The sequence below is a fragment of the Cyprinodon tularosa genome, unplaced genomic scaffold, assembly GCF_016077235.1.
Source record: "Cyprinodon tularosa strain WSP-4 unplaced genomic scaffold, ASM1607723v1 ctg389, whole genome shotgun sequence".
Lineage (NCBI taxonomy): Eukaryota > Metazoa > Chordata > Actinopteri > Cyprinodontiformes > Cyprinodontidae > Cyprinodon > Cyprinodon tularosa.
The window spans coordinates 262,710-282,274 of NW_024039106.1; the positions used below are offsets into that span (position 1 = coordinate 262,710).

The window sequence follows — 19,565 nt, forward strand, 5'->3', positions numbered from 1 at the left end:
TGAACCCCTTTGTAAAAAAGTCTTGCAGGTAGTTATTTTTTATGATCATTGTACAGTGCAGCAAAGGTCTTCTTTGGCTTCTGCTATGCTCATTCTTTTTTATTTGTATATCTTTTTTGAGGTGTGGAGAATGCTTTGAGTTCCAGGCATTAAATTCTTCTCAAGAAAAATATGTTCACAACTCCTGAAACATCTCTCCCATGTCTGAGTAGTTTTGTTTAAAGTAAGCAAAGAGGTATTTTCCTTTTGATGTTGTCCAAACCCACCAAGAAAAATACATTTAAGTTTATGATTTAAACAAAAATTTTAAATCCTTGAAGTTATCAAACAGAATTCCTGGTTTAAAAAACGAACCCTGAATCATTGGGTTGTTATCAGTTCTTTTATGCTTTCTGACCTGCCCTCTGCATTTGCTGAACAGCCCACAAGCAAACGTGGAAGTTAACAGGCTGCTCCCCGGAGAACTGCCAGCACACAAAGTGATGATAAGTGTCAGGACTGATTTCAGAAGCCTCCGTGTTTAGATCCCACCCCTCCTTGCAATTCCCGGGAGTGCCTTTGAGCTGCTCTGCCTAGCAGCACCGCGTTTCGTGCTGTGTTACGGCTCACCCTGAGGGAAGCAAAGGGAAGAATTACTAAGCCGCTATTTTCATTTTCTTTAATTTTTTTTGCAAGTGAAGCAGCTTTGTGAAAAAAAAAAGAAATAAGAACAGAGTCTTCAAATAGCACCGTAAAGTTAGAAGCAGGAATTTTTAAATGAGGCAGATTAATGAGAGATAAAATCATTTAATTGAGGCTTACGCAAAGTAAGAACTCCTGCCTGTACATATTTTATGCAACACTCTGTAAAGATGTGGCAAGGTGAAGGCTGAGCCCCTCTCTTGTGTAGCTTTTACTCTCGAGGGGAAAGTTGGAGACCCAGCAAACCAAACAGTTCACTGAAAAGGCCACATGGTGTGCTTGACCTGCTGACCTGGACCGCTTTGACTTCCTTGTCTGTGGCCTTCATTGGAAACAAACTGCCTCGGATGGCTTCCTCCAGATTAAATGTTGACTCTTTCCAAGACTGACAATTTACCATGGCTTCGCTCCCGACAGCAGGAGATGGTGAATAAACATTGTAAGCCTTGTATAAAAGAGGCTACATATATAGTGTATGCGTTTAGGCTTGAGGACACAGCCAAAGCAATCACTGTGCCCCTCAGTGCAGCCTCTATCAGGAAGCTGATGGATTCCATTAATAAAAGACCTTTGCTGCTGTATCCTTTGTACAGCATGTAGTCTGTCACTGCCACCAAAATAATATTGACCTAATCATTCTCCTTCCCTGCAGCACTGGTTCGCAACCTGATATAACACTGTTATTTATCCCATAATGAGATGTTGACATTTTATAGATGAATTAAAAGAATACTTTAAATGATATTATTGCATGAGAAGCTTTGTGGTAATATGGATAAAATATTGTGAAACAGGCATTTATTCCTTATTCCGTCCTTAATTCTTAGAAATGAAACCGTACTGAGTTGCTCCAATTGTTTTTTAATACTGCAAAATCCTACTGAAAGAAGTAAAACGTTTAATTTTCTGTTTTCCTACGATGCAGTTCAATTATGGTTGGAAAGAGTGAAAGTCTTGCCAAACCACAAGGCAACTCAAGAGGAAGGTGGACAGGCTTTGTCTTGTCTGCTTTCATTAAAAGGTTCCGCTCAAGATAGAGAATTAAAAAGTGATGATCCAGCACACTGAGGTAACTTTGTTTAAAAGGTCAATGTGCTGGCAGGATAGTTCAAAGCAGAGTTTATCTGTATATACTAGAAACATTTTTAATAAAACAGCTACGGATAATTTACTTCAAAATATTTTAAATAACATGCATCGTGAACATTCTAAAGGCTTCTTAACACATTATTTACTCTCACAAGTAACTTTCTATTCTGCTGCTCTACTCTTGGCATCATATCACAGTGCATTTTAATTTCATTAAGGAAACTAACCCTAAGATGTTAATCACCAATGCCAACATATCTCCAGTAATGAAAATGGTGAAATTACTGAAAGCAGATATATTTCTGCACTCACTGTAATTGATACCAACAAACCAATGTATAAAATACAAAACATTCCACTACTCTATGTTATTTTTTTATTTCTATTTTTTAAACTTCTTTAAGCAGTCAACTGTCCTGCAATGGTAACACCACTATGGATTCAGCTACATTTATGATTTCAGATTTCGGTCTAGCATAATATTACTATGTGTGTATTAAGTTGTACATATTGATAAGTCAAAAAGCAAGATATTAGAGCACCCCAGTTTTTGTTTTTCTATTTCTATTTATATCAATTTATATTCAATAAATATTTTCCCAAAGTATTCAACAACATGACAGTATATATAAAAAACACCGCAGGTGGTCTCCCTTTTTTCCTCCAAGCTCAGGTCCTCTACCAGAGGCCTGGGATTCTGCGCAGTATCTTTGCTGTTCCTAGAACTGCACATTTCTGGACCGAGATGTCTGCTGATATCCAGGGATCTGCTGTAGCCCCTCCTTCAGTTTGGGAGTCACTGCCACGAGTGCCCCAGCAACCACAGGCACCACTGATGCCTTGACCATCTGGGTTTTCTCTAACTCTTCTCTGAGACCCTGGTATTTCTCTAGTTTCTCACGTTCTTTTATCCTGATGTTGCAGTCACTGGTATTGATTTGGCTTTTCTCCGCTCTTTGTCCACCAACATAGTGTCCAGCTGTTTCGCCATTACCATTCTATCCATCTGTATCTGGAAGCACCACAGGACCTCTACCTGGCCCTAATCTACAATCTTTGGGGGTGTTGTCCACTTTTACTTTGGGGTTTTCCAGCCCATACTCTGCACATATGTTTCTGTACACAATGCCAGCCACTTGGTAATGGCGCTCCACGTAAGCTTTCCCAGGCAGCATCTTACACCCAGCAGTTACAGTATGTGCTGGATTGTCTCAGGGGCCTTTTTTCACAGTTTACACCTGTGTCCTTGTCTGGTGTAGTAGATCTGGGCCTCTATTGCTCTGTAGCTCAGGAACTGCTCCTGTCCATCCATGATGCGTGCTTCTGTGCTGTTCTTCAGTCTCTCTCTGTCTTTCTGTCTCTGTCTCTCTCTCTCTCTCTCTCTCTCTCTCTCTCTCTATATATATATATATATATATATATATATATATATATATATATATATATATACATATATATATATTAGGGTTGTCACGATACTAAACTTTTCAACTCGATACCGATACTAAGGAAAATATTCGATACTCGATACCATTTTCGATACCACAAGGATAAAAACAAAGACTCCAAAATTCAACAGAAATTTTCATTAATAATAAAAATACAATAAGAATAATATTTTGAGGTTGTTTGCTGTGCACAATATTAAGCAAGCTTGGTAAAAAACTTACAAAATTAAAATAAAGTTTTCTTTACTTGGCTGTGCTTTGCACAGATAGCAATGACACTAGCCAAACCGGTTGAGAAACAAAAATAATTCTCAGCAGCTGCACCTGTTACAAAAAAAAGTCTGAAACTGAAAAGTGCACAGAATTATTTAATCACACAGTGTTCAGAAAGTAAATTTTCCTCTATTTTGCACTTTGGATGAATGACTGTTTAGGTGCCACTGGTGGTAGCACTGTATCGATACTTTTGAAAATGCGTATTGTATCCGGATACGTTTCAGTATCAATACTTTTTTGAGTATTGATACTTTTGACAACCATAATATATATATATATATATAAATATATATATATATATTTCTATATATATAGTGTCAAGTGATGTGTATTAGCCTGAGGAATCATTTAAAATAACTTGTATACATCAACTCTTTAGGTCACAAAGTCTGCAGTATAGTACTTTGTGAGTTCTTGGACCTTTTGGACAACATTTTGTACCCGATAGAGGTCTGACAACAAGTGTGATAGGCAGAGGTGTGGACTCCATTCACATGACTTAGACTTGAGTCATACTCAAGTCATGAGTTTGATGACCTTAGACTTAACTTGATAAATTATGAGACTTACAACTGGATTTGCACTTTCAAATCAATAATTTGTGACGTCACTTGAACTTTAGCCTTTTGACTTGACAAGACCTACTACTTTCCCAAAACCCAAAGATTAAAAAGAATGTAAACGGAAGGCTCTGTATATGTCATTGTGTAGGTGTGTGTGTGTGTATATGTGCATGTACAGTTGGCGCAGCATCCATTCAAATTAGATCCCCGTTGTTTTAATATGACAGCATCCATCCAGTCAAATTGCTGGACGACCGATGAATATGAACTGTCAAGCAAAGCGGCAGTTAGGGGGAAAATGATCAAGTACTCCAATATCCTGCTGTTACACTGTAGCTCTCTTTTCACCAAAGTGGGTACAACTCTGCCCTGCTCTGGCCCACTCCCTACCAGGGGGTCGGAGGAGGATAGCGGTAGATCCTAGCCAGATGCTTGCAAAGATGGGCAGAGGATGTGGCTGGCTGGGTGTAGCCCTGGAAGCTAACTGAGGAGAAAACATTGGGCAGAGTGAAGCAAAGAGAACCAAGGGGAAATTTGGAGTTTTGGAGGACAAATGATGATGGATTTAGAAACCTTATTAATGGGTAAGTTAAAACAGCTTTTTATTTTTTTAAAGCCACCCACAAACCTCTAAAGACCATTTCTTACTTAATCCTTTCTCAACATTTTTTTTTATCAGTCTTTGATTGATATTGAAGAGAAAAGCTATGTTTCCACTGCACTCTTTGGTTATGTATTTATTAGTATTTTTTTATGTGGGCCCAGGTGTGCATCTAGAGGGAGGGCTAGGGCCCCCCTTGTCCTATTATGTTTAACATTATAGACTCAACTTAAACAGAGAAAGTTTCTAAACATGGAATACACTAAAAAACCTGCAACTTTTCAGGAGTCATTCTTGAGTGAAATGATTTAATAAATGGTGAAGTGATCCTATTATACGTTTTCTATGATTGTAGTAGTATAAATGAAGTTGCTGTCACAATGAGATAGGTACTCCCATGTTCAAGTGATAGAAGTACATTAATTAGACTTAGGCTTAGGCTTTTTCCTGATTTTTGAATAATTTTATTGTAAGATTCTAGCACAAAACATCAAGATTTCATAAAGACATGCCTTCAAACATACTCTGGATGCTCTGTATATAAATATATATATATATATATATATATATATATATATATATATATAGTCTGCCCATCTTCAAACCCTTAACGCTGCTATTTACTAAAAAAATGGTACAGTAATTTCATATGGAGAAAAAACAGATGGAGGTTACCAAAATGTTTTGTCTTGAAATAGGATGATTTAAGGTAGAAGTCCTAATTGCAGTGTTCTTTATGTAACTGAAATTTTAAAACAGCATTACCTTTGTAAGAGACCGGGGTCCTTTCAGGTGCTGTGATCCTGTTTTCACACTTTCACTGTTTTCTTTTGTTTTAAATAGTATATTATCAAGAAACAATTAAGGAGATTTTGCGTTTTGTGTAATCAAGCTCTTGAAAGTCTTTCTAGAAGTGTGTGTGTTGTAACTGGTGTCCTCATCTGGATATTGCATGTGTGTGGGCATCGGGGGTGTGGACCTTCCCTCTTTTTACATCTTTAAAATATAGTGCATCGCATTACTTTGCCATTACTTCCATCACAGAAATCACTGCACTAGTACTATACATGTGATTTATATGCAGTATAGCTTATTCTGTTACGTTGTGACATCATAGTACGATATATTTTTTCAACTGTGAACTTGTTCAAATACCATCATTGATATAGTGATATGGCATTCTAAACCTGCTTACATATTAAATTTGAGATATGTAGATGACAATAGTCTGTGATTTATGTTGCCGTAAAAAGAAAATATTCCTATTTACAGCCCCTTCACTATTATAAGAGTAAATTAATGTCTCTAGAATTAAATGCAAATGAACCAAAACTGTTTCAGAGTATGAAAAAACATGTCAAGGCTTTTTGGTTACAAATAGGTTTTCATTGAGAAAAGTACAAAAACAAACATTTTGTCAACCTTTTGATATACATTAATTAGTATTCCAAAGCAAACTTAAAATCAACAAAGACGAACTGTGCTTATTTTCAGTGAATTGTGCTTTGTTGCTTCCACAGTGGTGGGAGAAAGACATTATATCACTAAAAAGTAAAAATAACAACCAAGGTTGCTGTACCAAAGACATCAAAATATGGTCTCTAAAAGTTTCCAATAAACATTAAACTTTAAGAACAATGTCCAGGATGCTGTTCAAAATGGAAACTCAACAGAAAGAAATCAATGAAGGTTGCTGCTGTTTCTGAGAATGTGAATAGTTTCAGGGTCATGTAATAAAACCTTGAGTAGCTGTTTCAGCCTTTGTTACATGACAGAAGCATGAAATTAGGTGATCTCCAAATGTAAGAACACAGAAAAAAGTTTTTTTTAAAAAGCAGAAAAAAGTCAGGGTATATCTAGTCAAGAACATCCAATATATTTTGCAGTTCTGATATTTTTATTACATAAACTGCAAAGTCAAGGTGTAAGGACGTCCTGATCCAGTTTTTTTTTACAGCTTGTGACTTTAGTAGCTTTAGTACATTAGAGACAGCATTTTTAAAGTTTATTTTTTGTATATAACTTTTCATTGAATATCAGTGTCTCAACAAATCTATTGTATTTGACAAAGCTTCGCTATTGCTATCTTGAAAATTATCAAACTTTAAAAAGTGGCAATGGCCTCTATGTACAACTCCACTACTTCCTAAAATTATTGTAGCTCTTTAGTTTCCTGTCTTTCATTAGTGGATTATCTGATTAATCTCTTAACATCCACCTCATTTTGGGTAATCCTCGCCTATTTTGCATCATCAAATGGAAAAGCAAATAACTTAGGAACTGTAAGCCCAAATTACATGTGCAATACATTTTTTAAAATCTAACACACTCTAGTTTCTGAATATATAAAAATTGGGTGAGTAGAACACAGACCAAGCTGCATCAGTTCAAACATGACTCAAAGTTGTTTTTTTATGTTCTCGGAAATGATAGGTCTTATTTGAACAGCAGTGATAAAGATATTCTTTAGAAAAAGCAGGGTTTATTGTATTATATTTGTTCTACATCATGTTGACCACAAATGCAGAAAATTTCAGACCTCAAACTAACATTTCCAGTGCTGTGGGGCTTTGAAGTTTTGGTGTCAGCTTGGAGCTGCGCGCAATGGCTCCACCCGCTGGTAAAAATTTTAACGATGGAATTTTATGCATTCTGAATTATTACCTCAACTTAAGGTCCACTGGGTCGCCGGCGACCCGGTAGGTTTTAAGAGGTTATCCCAGGTATGACTGAGCATTGTTACTGAAGTCAGGCACACATAGATTATTCATGTCATTCTGTAGAAAAAGGGTGTGTTTGATTTCAGAGGTCTAGCTAGACCTGGTCCTTGGACCTTGAAAATAAGGAGGCCTGAAGAGTTTTGGCTATCGGAGCAGCTGGCTCACTTGGACTTGCAATTAATCTCGGGATACCTAAGGCTACGTAGGATACACTGGACCTGTCTTTCAAAATGGGCAAAAAGAAGGCTACATTCCTTGGCCACATTTCACTGTGATCTGGTTTAGCCCTCGCTAGTTGATACACGGATGAAGGATCCATCTTTCTTCCCCACAAAAAAAAAGAAGCCCCCGCCAAATGAAGAGGAGGATGGACGAATCAACCGTGCATCGAGGGACTCTCCAATGTATTTTTCTAGCGCCTGACGTTTCGACCTCAAGATGTTATAAACTCGGCTGGTGGGTATAGGAGCACCAGCTAAAATATCAATGCCGCAGTCATAGGGGTGGTGCGGGGGTAAAGAACAGGCTTTACTTTTACTGGAAACCTGGCACAAGTCATGGTAAATTTCGGGCGCCAAACTAAAATCCACAGAATCTTCTCCCTTGGGAGAGGAGTTGGATAGGTGTCAAATAGAAAGGGCGGACTGGAGACAACGTGAATGACAAACAGGTGACCAGGACTCTAAACGAGGCTCCGCCCAGTTAAGATGGGGATAATGTTTCTGGAGCCAAGCCAAGCCCAACAACACCGAAGAATGTTTTACTGGAAAACAAAAAACGACAGTAAGAGTCTGTGGTTACCAGAGATAATTTACCGCAAAGCCTAGAGTATTTAACTACTCCTGCTGGGCAGCAAGCTGCCCACCGAAAGTGTCTGCTCGGTCAATTTAGCCAGAGTGTTCTTCTGTCATGGTTTCAAGGTGTTTGGCCCACATGGAGGCACAGGCAGAGAACAAGGAGCAGTTTAAGATGTTTATTTAGGCTACACACGAATATGAAGAGCTAACTACGTGAGCTGCAGGCGAGGTTCGGAACGTCAGTGTTAGGAGCACTGTGGGAGGAAAGAGGAAACTGATTATCACTACGATAGTAAGGTAGATCTGCGCTGATGCTGCTTTGCTTACCGGCAGGTACGGATAACCTATCTGGGGAGGGTGAGTGGAAGAAAGAAACCTGTCACATTCTATCAACGCGACAGGTAATTGGGATGATTGCGATGAAGTGACTGTAGTGCAATGACTCAGCAACAACTGTCACTTAATAAAAAAAAATCTGAACTTTATTGTCAAGTAGCACCATGAAACCGATCAGGGACTGCGTATGGCTGGGATGTAAGGTGACGGAGTGCAGTATAAAAAAAGCTATTTTGAATCAAAATTGAAAATAAAAGATATTATTACATGAATGAAATAAGTAATACTCTTAACAGGTTTGTGTTGGCTTTTAGAAAAAATGTTTTAATTTAGCCCTGGTAAATCATTTATCATTTATCCTAATCCCAAAGCTGCATCAGAGCCACTCTTTCTGCTGAGCTAATCTTTCAACCACTTTGCAAACACTCCCACCAACACAGGCTGGATAAAAGCCATGGTATAGGGTTTGTACATATGTAGTGGATTTTTAAATTGTTTTATAAAACACTCAGTCATTCACGCATAATGGTGATGTCGAGTTACATTGCAGCAACAATTGGGCACACTAGCAGAAGCAAGCTGCCGTGCCCAGGCACTTCCAGGCCCTTTGACCACCATCAGTAGAAGATGTGACATGTGTCTTCCTTACAGAGACGACTGAGATGGGCTGAGCTGAGGGTCAAACAATGGACAACTTTCTGGCCTCTATCATTTCTCATCTTTGAATAGTTTTCAAGCTTTTCTATTTATTTAAATTTAGGTAGGGACTTTAGACATATTAACATATTAGATATTAACAAAGGAATATACCTTGATCTAAAACATCTCATAGCTCTGATTTTATCATCACCATCCTGCTTTATTATAATTTGAAAGAGACTTCCTCTGTCTTTCTTCTGGCTTTCTCTACATCATGTTTTTAATTGCAACCCTTCAATAATTATCAGATTTTAGTAGCATGTACGGTAACTAATAGTTATACTGTCAACAGTTTCCCCCACTAATAGCTTGATTGCTGCAGTTTAGCCATAGTTACAGTCGTTCCTTTGGTTGTTGATTTTAATAACCAACAACGTTCATGACTTGACTTTGTTTTGGGGTACAAGCAAAGCAAATGTCTTAGGCTTTTTGTAAAAGAAATTAAAGATGTGTATGATTTTTATTCCATTGTAAAAAAGCAATCTTGTTTGGTATTGACCATTATGTTACTCATTGCAAACCATGACAATGTAAATCATTTTAAACTTTTAGTTTCTTTTTCCATGTTTTGGATTCGCACAGATTGTCTTTGTTTTGAAGATGTCTAGAAATTTTCTAAAACGGGACTGATGTAACACCACCTTACATTAACTTTAATCACAGGATTTACTTTAAAAAATAATCATTAAGGTATTGAATGGGTGGGTGGGCCATACTGGGCACCCCCTGTGGTACTCCCAGTTTTAATTACATCTGAAAACAACACACGCATTGGTGGTGCTGGGTGTTTCAGGATGGATGCACGGGCTGGTGCTGGCTTGTTCCTGAAAGTTTCCCCCCCGGGGCTCGTACATGGCTCGGACAGGGCACCCCTGGGGGCTTGGGTCCGCAGGGCACATGACCTGGTGGCAGCTGGGGGATTTCCTTTGTTTTGAGGATCACTTTGGGCATCTAAGGTTTTGGGTCCCACAGCGCTCGCCTCTGTGCTCTGGGGGGCCGGTTTTTGGCTCTTCACAACCACTATTGAGCATTTTCCCTTTGGATAAACTTTACATGCACAAGTGCACTGGTTCCAGGTACTTAGAGATTCACTTCCATACAGAAAGCCCATATTCTTATCATCATCTACCACGGTACACATGTCAGATAATATAATTATTACTACTTATACTTCAGAGATAGTATCAAGGTATCAAGGTATTATATATGTTATTCTTTTTACATCTCTTTGCAGGTGATGAAACACACTGAAGATGTTTTATCATTGTCTCCCTTTAATCTACTTTCTTTCATCTTTTCTCCTTTTTCCAGTTTTTTCCTTTCCTGTTCTACTTACATTGCCATGTCCATATAATCTGTAATACTCCCTGCGTAAAGCAAACAGAACACTATGGCGATAGCCGTGCTGCTCCACTCGTGAAAGCAAAATCTGCTCTGCCCTTTTTTTTGGCTTTAAGACAATTATTGTTATTGCCACATTGTCAGACAGGACACTGTTACAAAAAAAAAAAAAAACATTACCTTGGACATGTTTTCTAACCCAAAAGATTTTGAAGGGTTTTAGTGAATATTGCATACAGATTTTTACAGAGGTATTCATTTCTGTGATATATTTGTTTTTTCCAAAAGGAAAAAAAAAAAACAACAATAAGGATTTCCATTTAGTGCCTAAGTACTGTTTCATTGGTAGTTCTAGAATTTGCTGTCCATATAGTAGGTGATTTAGTTTGTTGCTATTTGTTTGTAATGACTAATATCTTAGCAATATCATTGTTAAATTGTCAGCCTTTAATTTCTGTACTTGGGAAAAATAGAAATTAATTTTTGTAAAACAAATTATTCATAAATTTTGATCATTTGATCTGATTTTAATGTGCTCCACAAACACCATGTGTTTGCTTTCACTCTCTGTACACTTTTGCAAGTGACATGAAAGGCAAACAAATTACATGGTTTGAATATTAAATAATTTATAGGCTTGATTTCATAACAAATATGCTGCAGTGCATCATGACAAAATACATGAAATGTACTGAAATGTAACATAGTTTAAATTCTAATCCAGTTAAATTAATAAACATCTCTGAATGGGTTATGTGGGTTCTAACCCCAATGGCGTAATCATAATTTAATCATTGCTGGAATGACAACCCTGTGGGACAGGAACCCTGAAGTAATCCTTTATTAAGCCAAGCTTTTCAGGTTTAATATTAAATACATTTTTCTTCAGTAGATCATTAGGCATCTTATATGACAGAACCCTTTCTCTTTTCTCTTAACAGCTGCACTCTGATGTGGATAAAGGAGATGGCAAAGTGAAGTATGTGTTATCTGGTGAGGGTGCCACCTCTATCTTCACTATCGATGAGAACACTGGAGACATCCACGCCACAAAGCGCCTTGATCGGGAGGCCCAGGCCTACTACACCCTACAAGCTCAGGCTATAGACCGGTTAACCGACTTACCTGTAGAACCCAGGTCTGAGTTTGTGGTGAAGGTGCAGGACATCAATGACAATGAACCAAAGTTTCTTGATGGGCCATACTTGGCAGGGGTACCGGAGATGTCACCTTTAGGTAAGCCTCCCTTTTTTGTTGTAAACATGATCGGATGAGTTTCTCTTTCAACTCCTGGATCCCTTTCTCTTTGACTTGCCCTCGCTCTAACGTCTCCGTTTGATAATTTTCCACCTCACTGAATTCGTCTTCCTATTTCTGCCTCTAGGTCATTAGGTGGGATGGGACGTGTCTTGTGTTAATATGAGTCCAACACTTTGAAAGACTGAAAATTGTGCTCATCAAAACTGACACACATGAAATGTTGCTTTTTTGTGAGCTTCATGTAAGGTCAAGGTTAAACCTTTAGCAGTTTTGTTTCTCTTTGTCAAATATTAAATATAAAAAATATGCTCACAAATAAGAACAGGGATATTTCTCCATTTAAACAGGCTTTAAAAGGTTTTGCAAATTTTTTTGTTTTTATTTTCTTTTATTCTCATTATCATTATTGCTTAGTAGGACAAGTAGTTTGTGCGAGTTATAATAGGATGTTGTGAAGCGAACCAAGATTTTAAGAGTACTTTATTTACTTGTTTCATTTTGTTTAAAATGGTGATTATTTTTTATTTCGTTGTTTGGTGCAGTATAAAAGCAACAGTAGAATTGTTGTACTGTACTTGGATAAATACAAAAAGTATCAACTAGGGGTGTGCAAAAAAAAAAATCTAAAGTATAGCTGCGTTCTCACCAGTGGAGGTAGGGAGGTTTGGGTGCTGTCTGAAATTTTTTTATGTTAGAAAAAAAGGAGGAGGAAATGTAACATCTTTGCAGAGTTGCAGTAATCCAAGCACAATGTTATATTAAAACATAGTGTATGAGAATGTGGGTGCTTGGTGAAAACCCTGTATATCTCACTGAAAGAAATGTGTAAGTATGAAGCTCATTTTTATACCATATTTAAGTTTTTAAAACCTTATTGAACATGTAAAGATTGTTTTTTTTTAGAGATAAATGGTGGTGAAAGATGTGTTTTACAAAATGAATTGTTGACAAAATTATATTTTTTCTTAACAGAAACTATTGCCCACCATTCACCCCTGCTAGTTAAAGTACCGCATCCATATATTTTTATTTAGTATATCTTAATACTGTGAAATCAGACACAACATGTAGCTGAATTAATATAAAGCTGATAGTTCCTGTAATGTGGCAGTATATTTAGTAGGTTGCTTGGATGGGATAAATTTAAGGTGCATTCTGGTTTTTAGTTTGAAATAATTAGAAAATGAAAAATTAAAATTAGCCATTAAATTAGATACTCATTTATATGGGTATGGCACGTTGTGGGGTTTGGGTTGCTTTTGTCATGGTTTTGGTTCTGTTTGAGTTTTATCTTGAGTTTTTATTGGTTTTTATTTCCATTGTGTGTTATTCTAGTCAGTTTTGATTGGAGTTCTTAGGTATTTCTTGTTTGCCCCCTTTTGCCCTCTTGTGTTCTCCTATTCCCAGCTCTTTTCTACAATCCTCACACCTGTTCACAGCTGCTCCCAATCTGCTGATTAGCCTGGTCTTTGTTTCTCTCTCCCATACATGCACCTCCTGCTCACTCACTGTTGCTGGTTTGTCATTATTTATTTGTCCCCTTGTTGTGAGTATTCCTGGTTCTCAATTTTTGTGGACTTGTGTTTTTTGGAGTTTTGCTTCTTTTAAACGATTTGGGCAATACTGTAAATCTGCAAATAACACCCTTCAGCTTAAGTCTGTATTTGGGTCCTCTTGTCAAACCTCACCCCACTGTGACAGTACAAACCAGCCAGATATGGAGATGAAATCAATGAAAACTAAAAAATAAAACTTTAACAGAACCAAAACCATGACAGGGACATTGCAGGACCCAATGCCTGGACCCAACGAGGGAAATTGGTGTTTTCTAGCCAAGGGTCACGTTTAGGACTAAGGTGTGAATTGAGTTTAGGTTAGGGTTAGGGTCACGGTTAAGGGCTGGTTATACTCCCCGCAGCAGTGTGTTATAGTGAGGGACAATCACGAACTAGCTGTGGGTCAAGATACGGGCGAGATGTTGAGGAAGTGGGGGCAAGTTTTTCCGAAGATGGGAGGGACATGAGGACAAAAAAGAGCGGGGATCCAGGTGGAAAAAAGGTCCCAGCGTTCTCGCGCACCTCGCTCTTCTAGCTGGTCCAACTTCACGAAGGGTTTTCCGCAATGGTGGTCATACAAACCAAACAAGCTGGTAAGGTGCCAAACAGGAAATACGCATGAGTATAGCGGATGTAGATATGACCAATCAGAAGACTCCTGTCTGCGGTACTGTCTGTGGTCACCTACAATTTTGGAGAGGTGCAGCAGTGTGTCTGCGGAGGGGGCGAGACCTAGTTTCAAAGTATAAATCAGCCTTTAGAATGTTGAAATTTATAGAAATCAATAGATAGGTTCAGCAAAGATAGAGAGACAAATTTTGTTGGGTGTATGCTAGGGCTGGGCGATATATAAAAAAAGCTCATCGATTAAAAAAAAATGCATTTTGATCAATATCGATAATTATTGAAAAGATTTGAAACCATATTTTATATGCAGCTCTGCCTGGACTTTTTATGATATTGCTAAATGATTTAATTTTAATAAAGAACACAAACACAGACTTCCAATTAAATATTTATTTAACCAACTTTTTTAACCATAACAGAATTGTTTTAAAGAAAAATAACTTAAGAGACCTGAGTTATGTTATTAAATACTGACAAAGAATAAACTAAAATGACCAGAAAAGTTACCAAAATATATATAACAAATAAATAAATAGAATACCCTATTTGGGTGGGAATAGTACACCACCAGCTTGTGGTAATTAAAAGATTGTAGGACTAGGCTACCATGTAAACTCCACTCAACAAGAACAAAAACCCAAATCAACTCACCCTTTAGCCTAGCATTTCTATGGGATATTATTTCTCACCCCTATTCTTCTAGAGGTGCTGCTGACACCTCGTTAGGGTTCAGCTTAGTTTTATATATATATATATATATATATATATATACATGTATATATATATATATATATATATATATATTTTTTTTTTTTTTTTCCAAAAATCCCCGAAGATTCCTCGGAGGAGAGCCATGCCGGGGCCTACACAGCTCGTACTCCTGCGGCTGTGAGCGGCTGAGATGATAAAAAAAAAAGTTGGTTGTGTTATCACACTTCGTTTTCACTGGTTCCCGACACATTTAACAGATGACTGTGGTTTGTTTTTTGTCCGACTTGCCATGACCGAAATACTGCCAAACTGCCGAACTACAAAAACCCTTCTTTGAAACAATTTCCTCCGCCTCTCCTTGCTGCGACATCTTCATGTGCTTCATGTGTGTTGTGGTTTGAGAGGGCGGCGCTTTGTGACGGCATGCCTGGGTCCGCGATTGCGATTGGTTAGGAGGAAGTAGTGACTAGCATAAACCTACATGCTAGGCTACAATGAGAAGGAAGGAAAACTGTGTTTCTTTATCGAACTTTTATTGACACTATTTTTTTCTATTGCGCCACACGTCTATCGATCGATATATATCGTTATTGAATTATCGCCCAGCCCTAGTGTATGCGTGTGTCTGTATGAATGAAACCTTGCAATGCTTATTTATTGCATAATATACAGATATCTTCATGTTCATAGGGTTTTAGTGAAACAAGACTTTTCTTGGATTCAGGAGGTACTATCCAGCATAAAGTAAAAACAAGAAAAACAAACAAAACAACATATACAAAAAAAAAAAAAAACAGACACCCCTTAGGGTCCTGAATAAAAAAAAATGAAATGATTATATCACTCTATTTTTTCAACGTAATCCAGCAATCAGTGATGGGAGCTCTTAAAAAAATATAATATATAATATGAAGTGCATTAAGCCATGAAAGCCCTCACAATCAAACACAGTAGAAGTATTTCTCTGTCATGTTAATAGATATTTTGGGTAATGTCCTCTCCTATTCTGTCATCACATATTCGCCTTCCTTGCACATCTGTAATTTCTGCTTCAGAAGTTTATGCTACTATGCCATAAAGGATGGCTAAATGGATTATATTTTCTGTAGGCAATCATTTAAGGAGTTTTATATATACAAACTGAACTGCATAAAGTACATTCTACATCCTTTTTCCATGAACCTACATCAGACAGAAATTTCTCTGTTATGGCATGCCTCCAGCATTATTATTTATATAATAGATAATATGTTACCCACAGCAGCATCCCTAAGCAATAAAGTATCCATCAACTGGTTGGCAACCTTAATACAATGATGACAGAAGGTCCATTTTAACATGATTTATTACTCAATGTGGTGACACAAAGTTTAATAAACATTCTTGACAAATAATTTTAAGTCAATTACTTGTTCAAATCCTGAAGCACTACTATAGCTTGTTGACCTCAGTCTAAAAAATGTAGTTTTAATAATGGATAGTTCACTAAGCTTTATTCAGAAGTTTTTCTATGATGTCAGAAAAAACAACAATAAAACACAATAGTCTCTTACTTTGATTTGTTTTTTTTTTTGCAGTTTATTTGTATGTAAAGAAAGGCAAAAGCTAAAAGTTACAGTCGCTTCTGAAAATGAGTAACACATCTGTAGAGTGCCCACAATTACTGAATAAACTTGAAACTGGTCCCACCTGATGAATACAATATTCCTTTTAATTCTACATATCTCTCCCCCTGCTCTCCTACACCAAAGGCAGTGGACTCTGTCAGGACTCAAATGAAACATGATAAATCTCTAAAAGACGAGACAAGTTTAAGATCAAACTAGATTTGTGACCTGTTGGACCTTTCTTTCTCAGTCGTATATTTCAAAAACAGTAACTTTTTCAGACAAAAGCAGCTTCACTCATTGTGGCCAATATTCACATTGAGGAGATAGAGAACAAAGCACTTAGCTCATTACTTACAAGGGAACATCAACAACTCATTGGTTTGGATACATTCAGTTCCAAACAGTTTATATATTTAAAGCCAATACACAACACATGTCAATTCAAGGAACAATTCAGTCAAGTCGTACAGACTAACTTTTTCTTTCTAAGCAAACTCAGCTGATTGAATTGGCTCAGTGACTTTGCAGGATTCGCTCTTCCTGGAAGAGCATGTGGTGACAGTTAATATTTGCTTGCATTATGTCGTTGACTCTACAGCAATCCCTCACGATAAGAATGCATACTTTTTAGGCCTGCAAATCACACTCATCATGGCGATTCAATTCAAAATCGATTATTTTCAATACTCAAGAACACACCACGATACGATATGGTTCGATTCGATTAATTGGTTAATTTTTTTTTTTTTACAGGTTAGACGATGTTACAAATTTGAAATAAATCATTTAAAGCTGTAATATCGTTATGCATTTTATTTGAGAAACAACAGCAAATAACAGAAGTAAAAAAGTTTTACTCCACCTAGGCCTATTAAAACCTCATTCACTGAAAAATAATAATGCCCCTGCATTATAGATTCTGAAAGGCCTTGCATCAAAAAAATGCTGCACAAAATCAGTGCAATGCGTGCAATGCAAAACCTCGGCTCCAGCGTGCCGAGCAGGTATCGGAAGCCTTCGTTCTCCACAACGCATTAGGTACGTATGTCTGTACATATGAAGAACGCGATTGCCTTGGATATATTCCTCGCCCTGGCTGATTAATACCTCGAAACCAGGTCCTCTGCGTAGGTGTTGCAGTAAACAAAAAGATGTCCCCGACCCCTCCGTAGACGCTCCGCTGCACCTCTCACAAATTGTAGGTGACCGCAGACAGTGCCGCAGACAGGAGGATGGCTTGTTTTGTTTTTATGAACAGTATTGCGGAAAACAACTTGTGAAGTTGGACCAGCTAGAAGAGTGAGGTGCGCAAGAATGCTGGGATCCTTTTTCCACCTGGATTCCCGCTATTTTTTGCTGTCATGTCCCTCCGTTGTCAGACAAACTCGCCCGCACTTCCTCACCACCTCGGCCGTGTCTAGACCTACAGCGTATAGCGCAGACCACGCTTTAATATTGGGCATGAGCTGAAGGAGTATAACCAGCATAAAAAATGTCTGCGTCAAGCTCACTGCGACACACTGCTGCAAGAGTATAACCAGGAAGCGAGGTAGGAGTGCAAAGTAGGTTTAGCGCGCCTGCAGCACGGGAGTCAGAATTACGCCCAGGACCAAATGGATAAAAATAGAGCGGAGGGGAAAAAAAAGCATGAGTCGCTACTCTTGCTGATGCTTCGGATCGTCGGCTGTTGGATCGATGGATCGATACAATGGATCGATACAAAACAATTATTATTTACACCCCTAATACTTTTTAAGGGTAGAGAAAAACTACCTTCTACCACAACAAAACCCCCACAGGATTCAGGCTCAGGGTGAATGGCACTCGTCTCCTTACTTGCACACATAAACGTGACCACATATCATCCCCTCTTAGCTTCACTGCGCAGGCTCCTGGTTGATTTTAGAATAGATTTTCAAATTTATTGTTTTAAAGCTCTTAATAGCCTAGCCCCCCAGTATCTGACTGAGCTCCTCCAAACCCATGCCCCTGCCAGAACACTGAGATCAGCTGCTACTGGCCACGCCGAACACCAGACTTAAAACCAAAGGTGACCATGCCTTTGTGGCAGCGGCACCAAGGCTCTGGATCAACCTGCCTCCTCTCTAAATCCTCCCTAAAAACACACGTATTGTCCCTGGCTTTTAATCAAGCCTAAATTTAAATTTATTTTTTTCTCTTTTATCTTCATTCTATTTTAGTGCATTATGTTTATGTATTTTAGCTCCTAAGCTTTTACCTTTTTTTTTTGCAACTGTAATATCTGTATAGCACTTTGCTCAACCCCAGTTGTTTTAAATGTGCTTCACAAAATACATTTTAAGTTAGTTTAGTTCTGCCTTGTCTGGCTGTAAAAGATGAGCCCATTGATTGATCTTGGAGTGAAACAGGACTAAGCACTGAAAAACAGGTCCAACTTTATGATCTATTATCGGAGTTGTTGAGCAACCAAACAGATTCAGACCATGATGCATGGATGCCACTTGATGATCCATTAAATCTGTTGACATAAAAATCAAGTTTATCAAAGAGAATACCAAGAGCCACATGCTGCCCTTTCTGGAGTGCGCTGTGTTTGCTGAGGATGGTGGGAGTCTCAATACAAAGGTTCATTGGATAGTTAACAAACCAACAAACCAATAAATGTTTTTACTTCATATTATACAAAAATTATCAGTCCTCATTCCTTAGTGATTGTGCAGGTAACATTTCCTCCATTACAGAAGAAAAACAAAAAGAACACAAACATATCAGGAAATCACATCAAGCATTGTTACCAAAACTGTGTGTTTATCAAGCCAGAAAAACCAACACTGCATCAGTTGCGGAGTGAAAACAGAGTGACACAGAAACGCATAACTAGTGTGAGTGGCCAGAATTGACCGACTTTTGAAAAGTTTGAAAAGAAAAATTAGACTGCTAAATGTTATGTAAAATGGGTTATATAAAAATAAAATAAAAACCTGAAATGTTGGAAATGTAACTATAAAATCATGTGTTTAGATGACTGCTGTTCTTATCAATGCTGCTAATGTGCACTTAAAAAAAAAGAAATAGTCTAGAGAGCCATACTTAACAAAATTTCTTTTTGTTTACACTTGTGTGTACAAAATTACAAAATAAATCTAAAAGACGTTGAAATATTTTCAGAAAAAATTTGAGTAAAGGTCCAGTTGCCTTCATTTTAATCATGTTTTGCGGCATGTAAATAGCCCATCTTATTATCTAGGAGATGTGCATTAACAGAGAA

General features: G+C 37.7%; 1 protein-coding gene across 1 annotated transcript in view; it reads left to right on the top strand.

Annotated features, from left to right (window-relative positions):
• cdh7a (cadherin 7a) overlaps positions 1-19,565 on the top strand; it is a 219,914-nt gene that overhangs the window by 82,213 nt on the left and 118,136 nt on the right. The window contains exon 3 of the mRNA XM_038297491.1: positions 11,493-11,787. Within this exon, the coding sequence (XP_038153419.1) occupies positions 11,493-11,787 (295 nt within the window). The remainder of the gene's footprint in view (positions 1-11,492; positions 11,788-19,565) is intronic.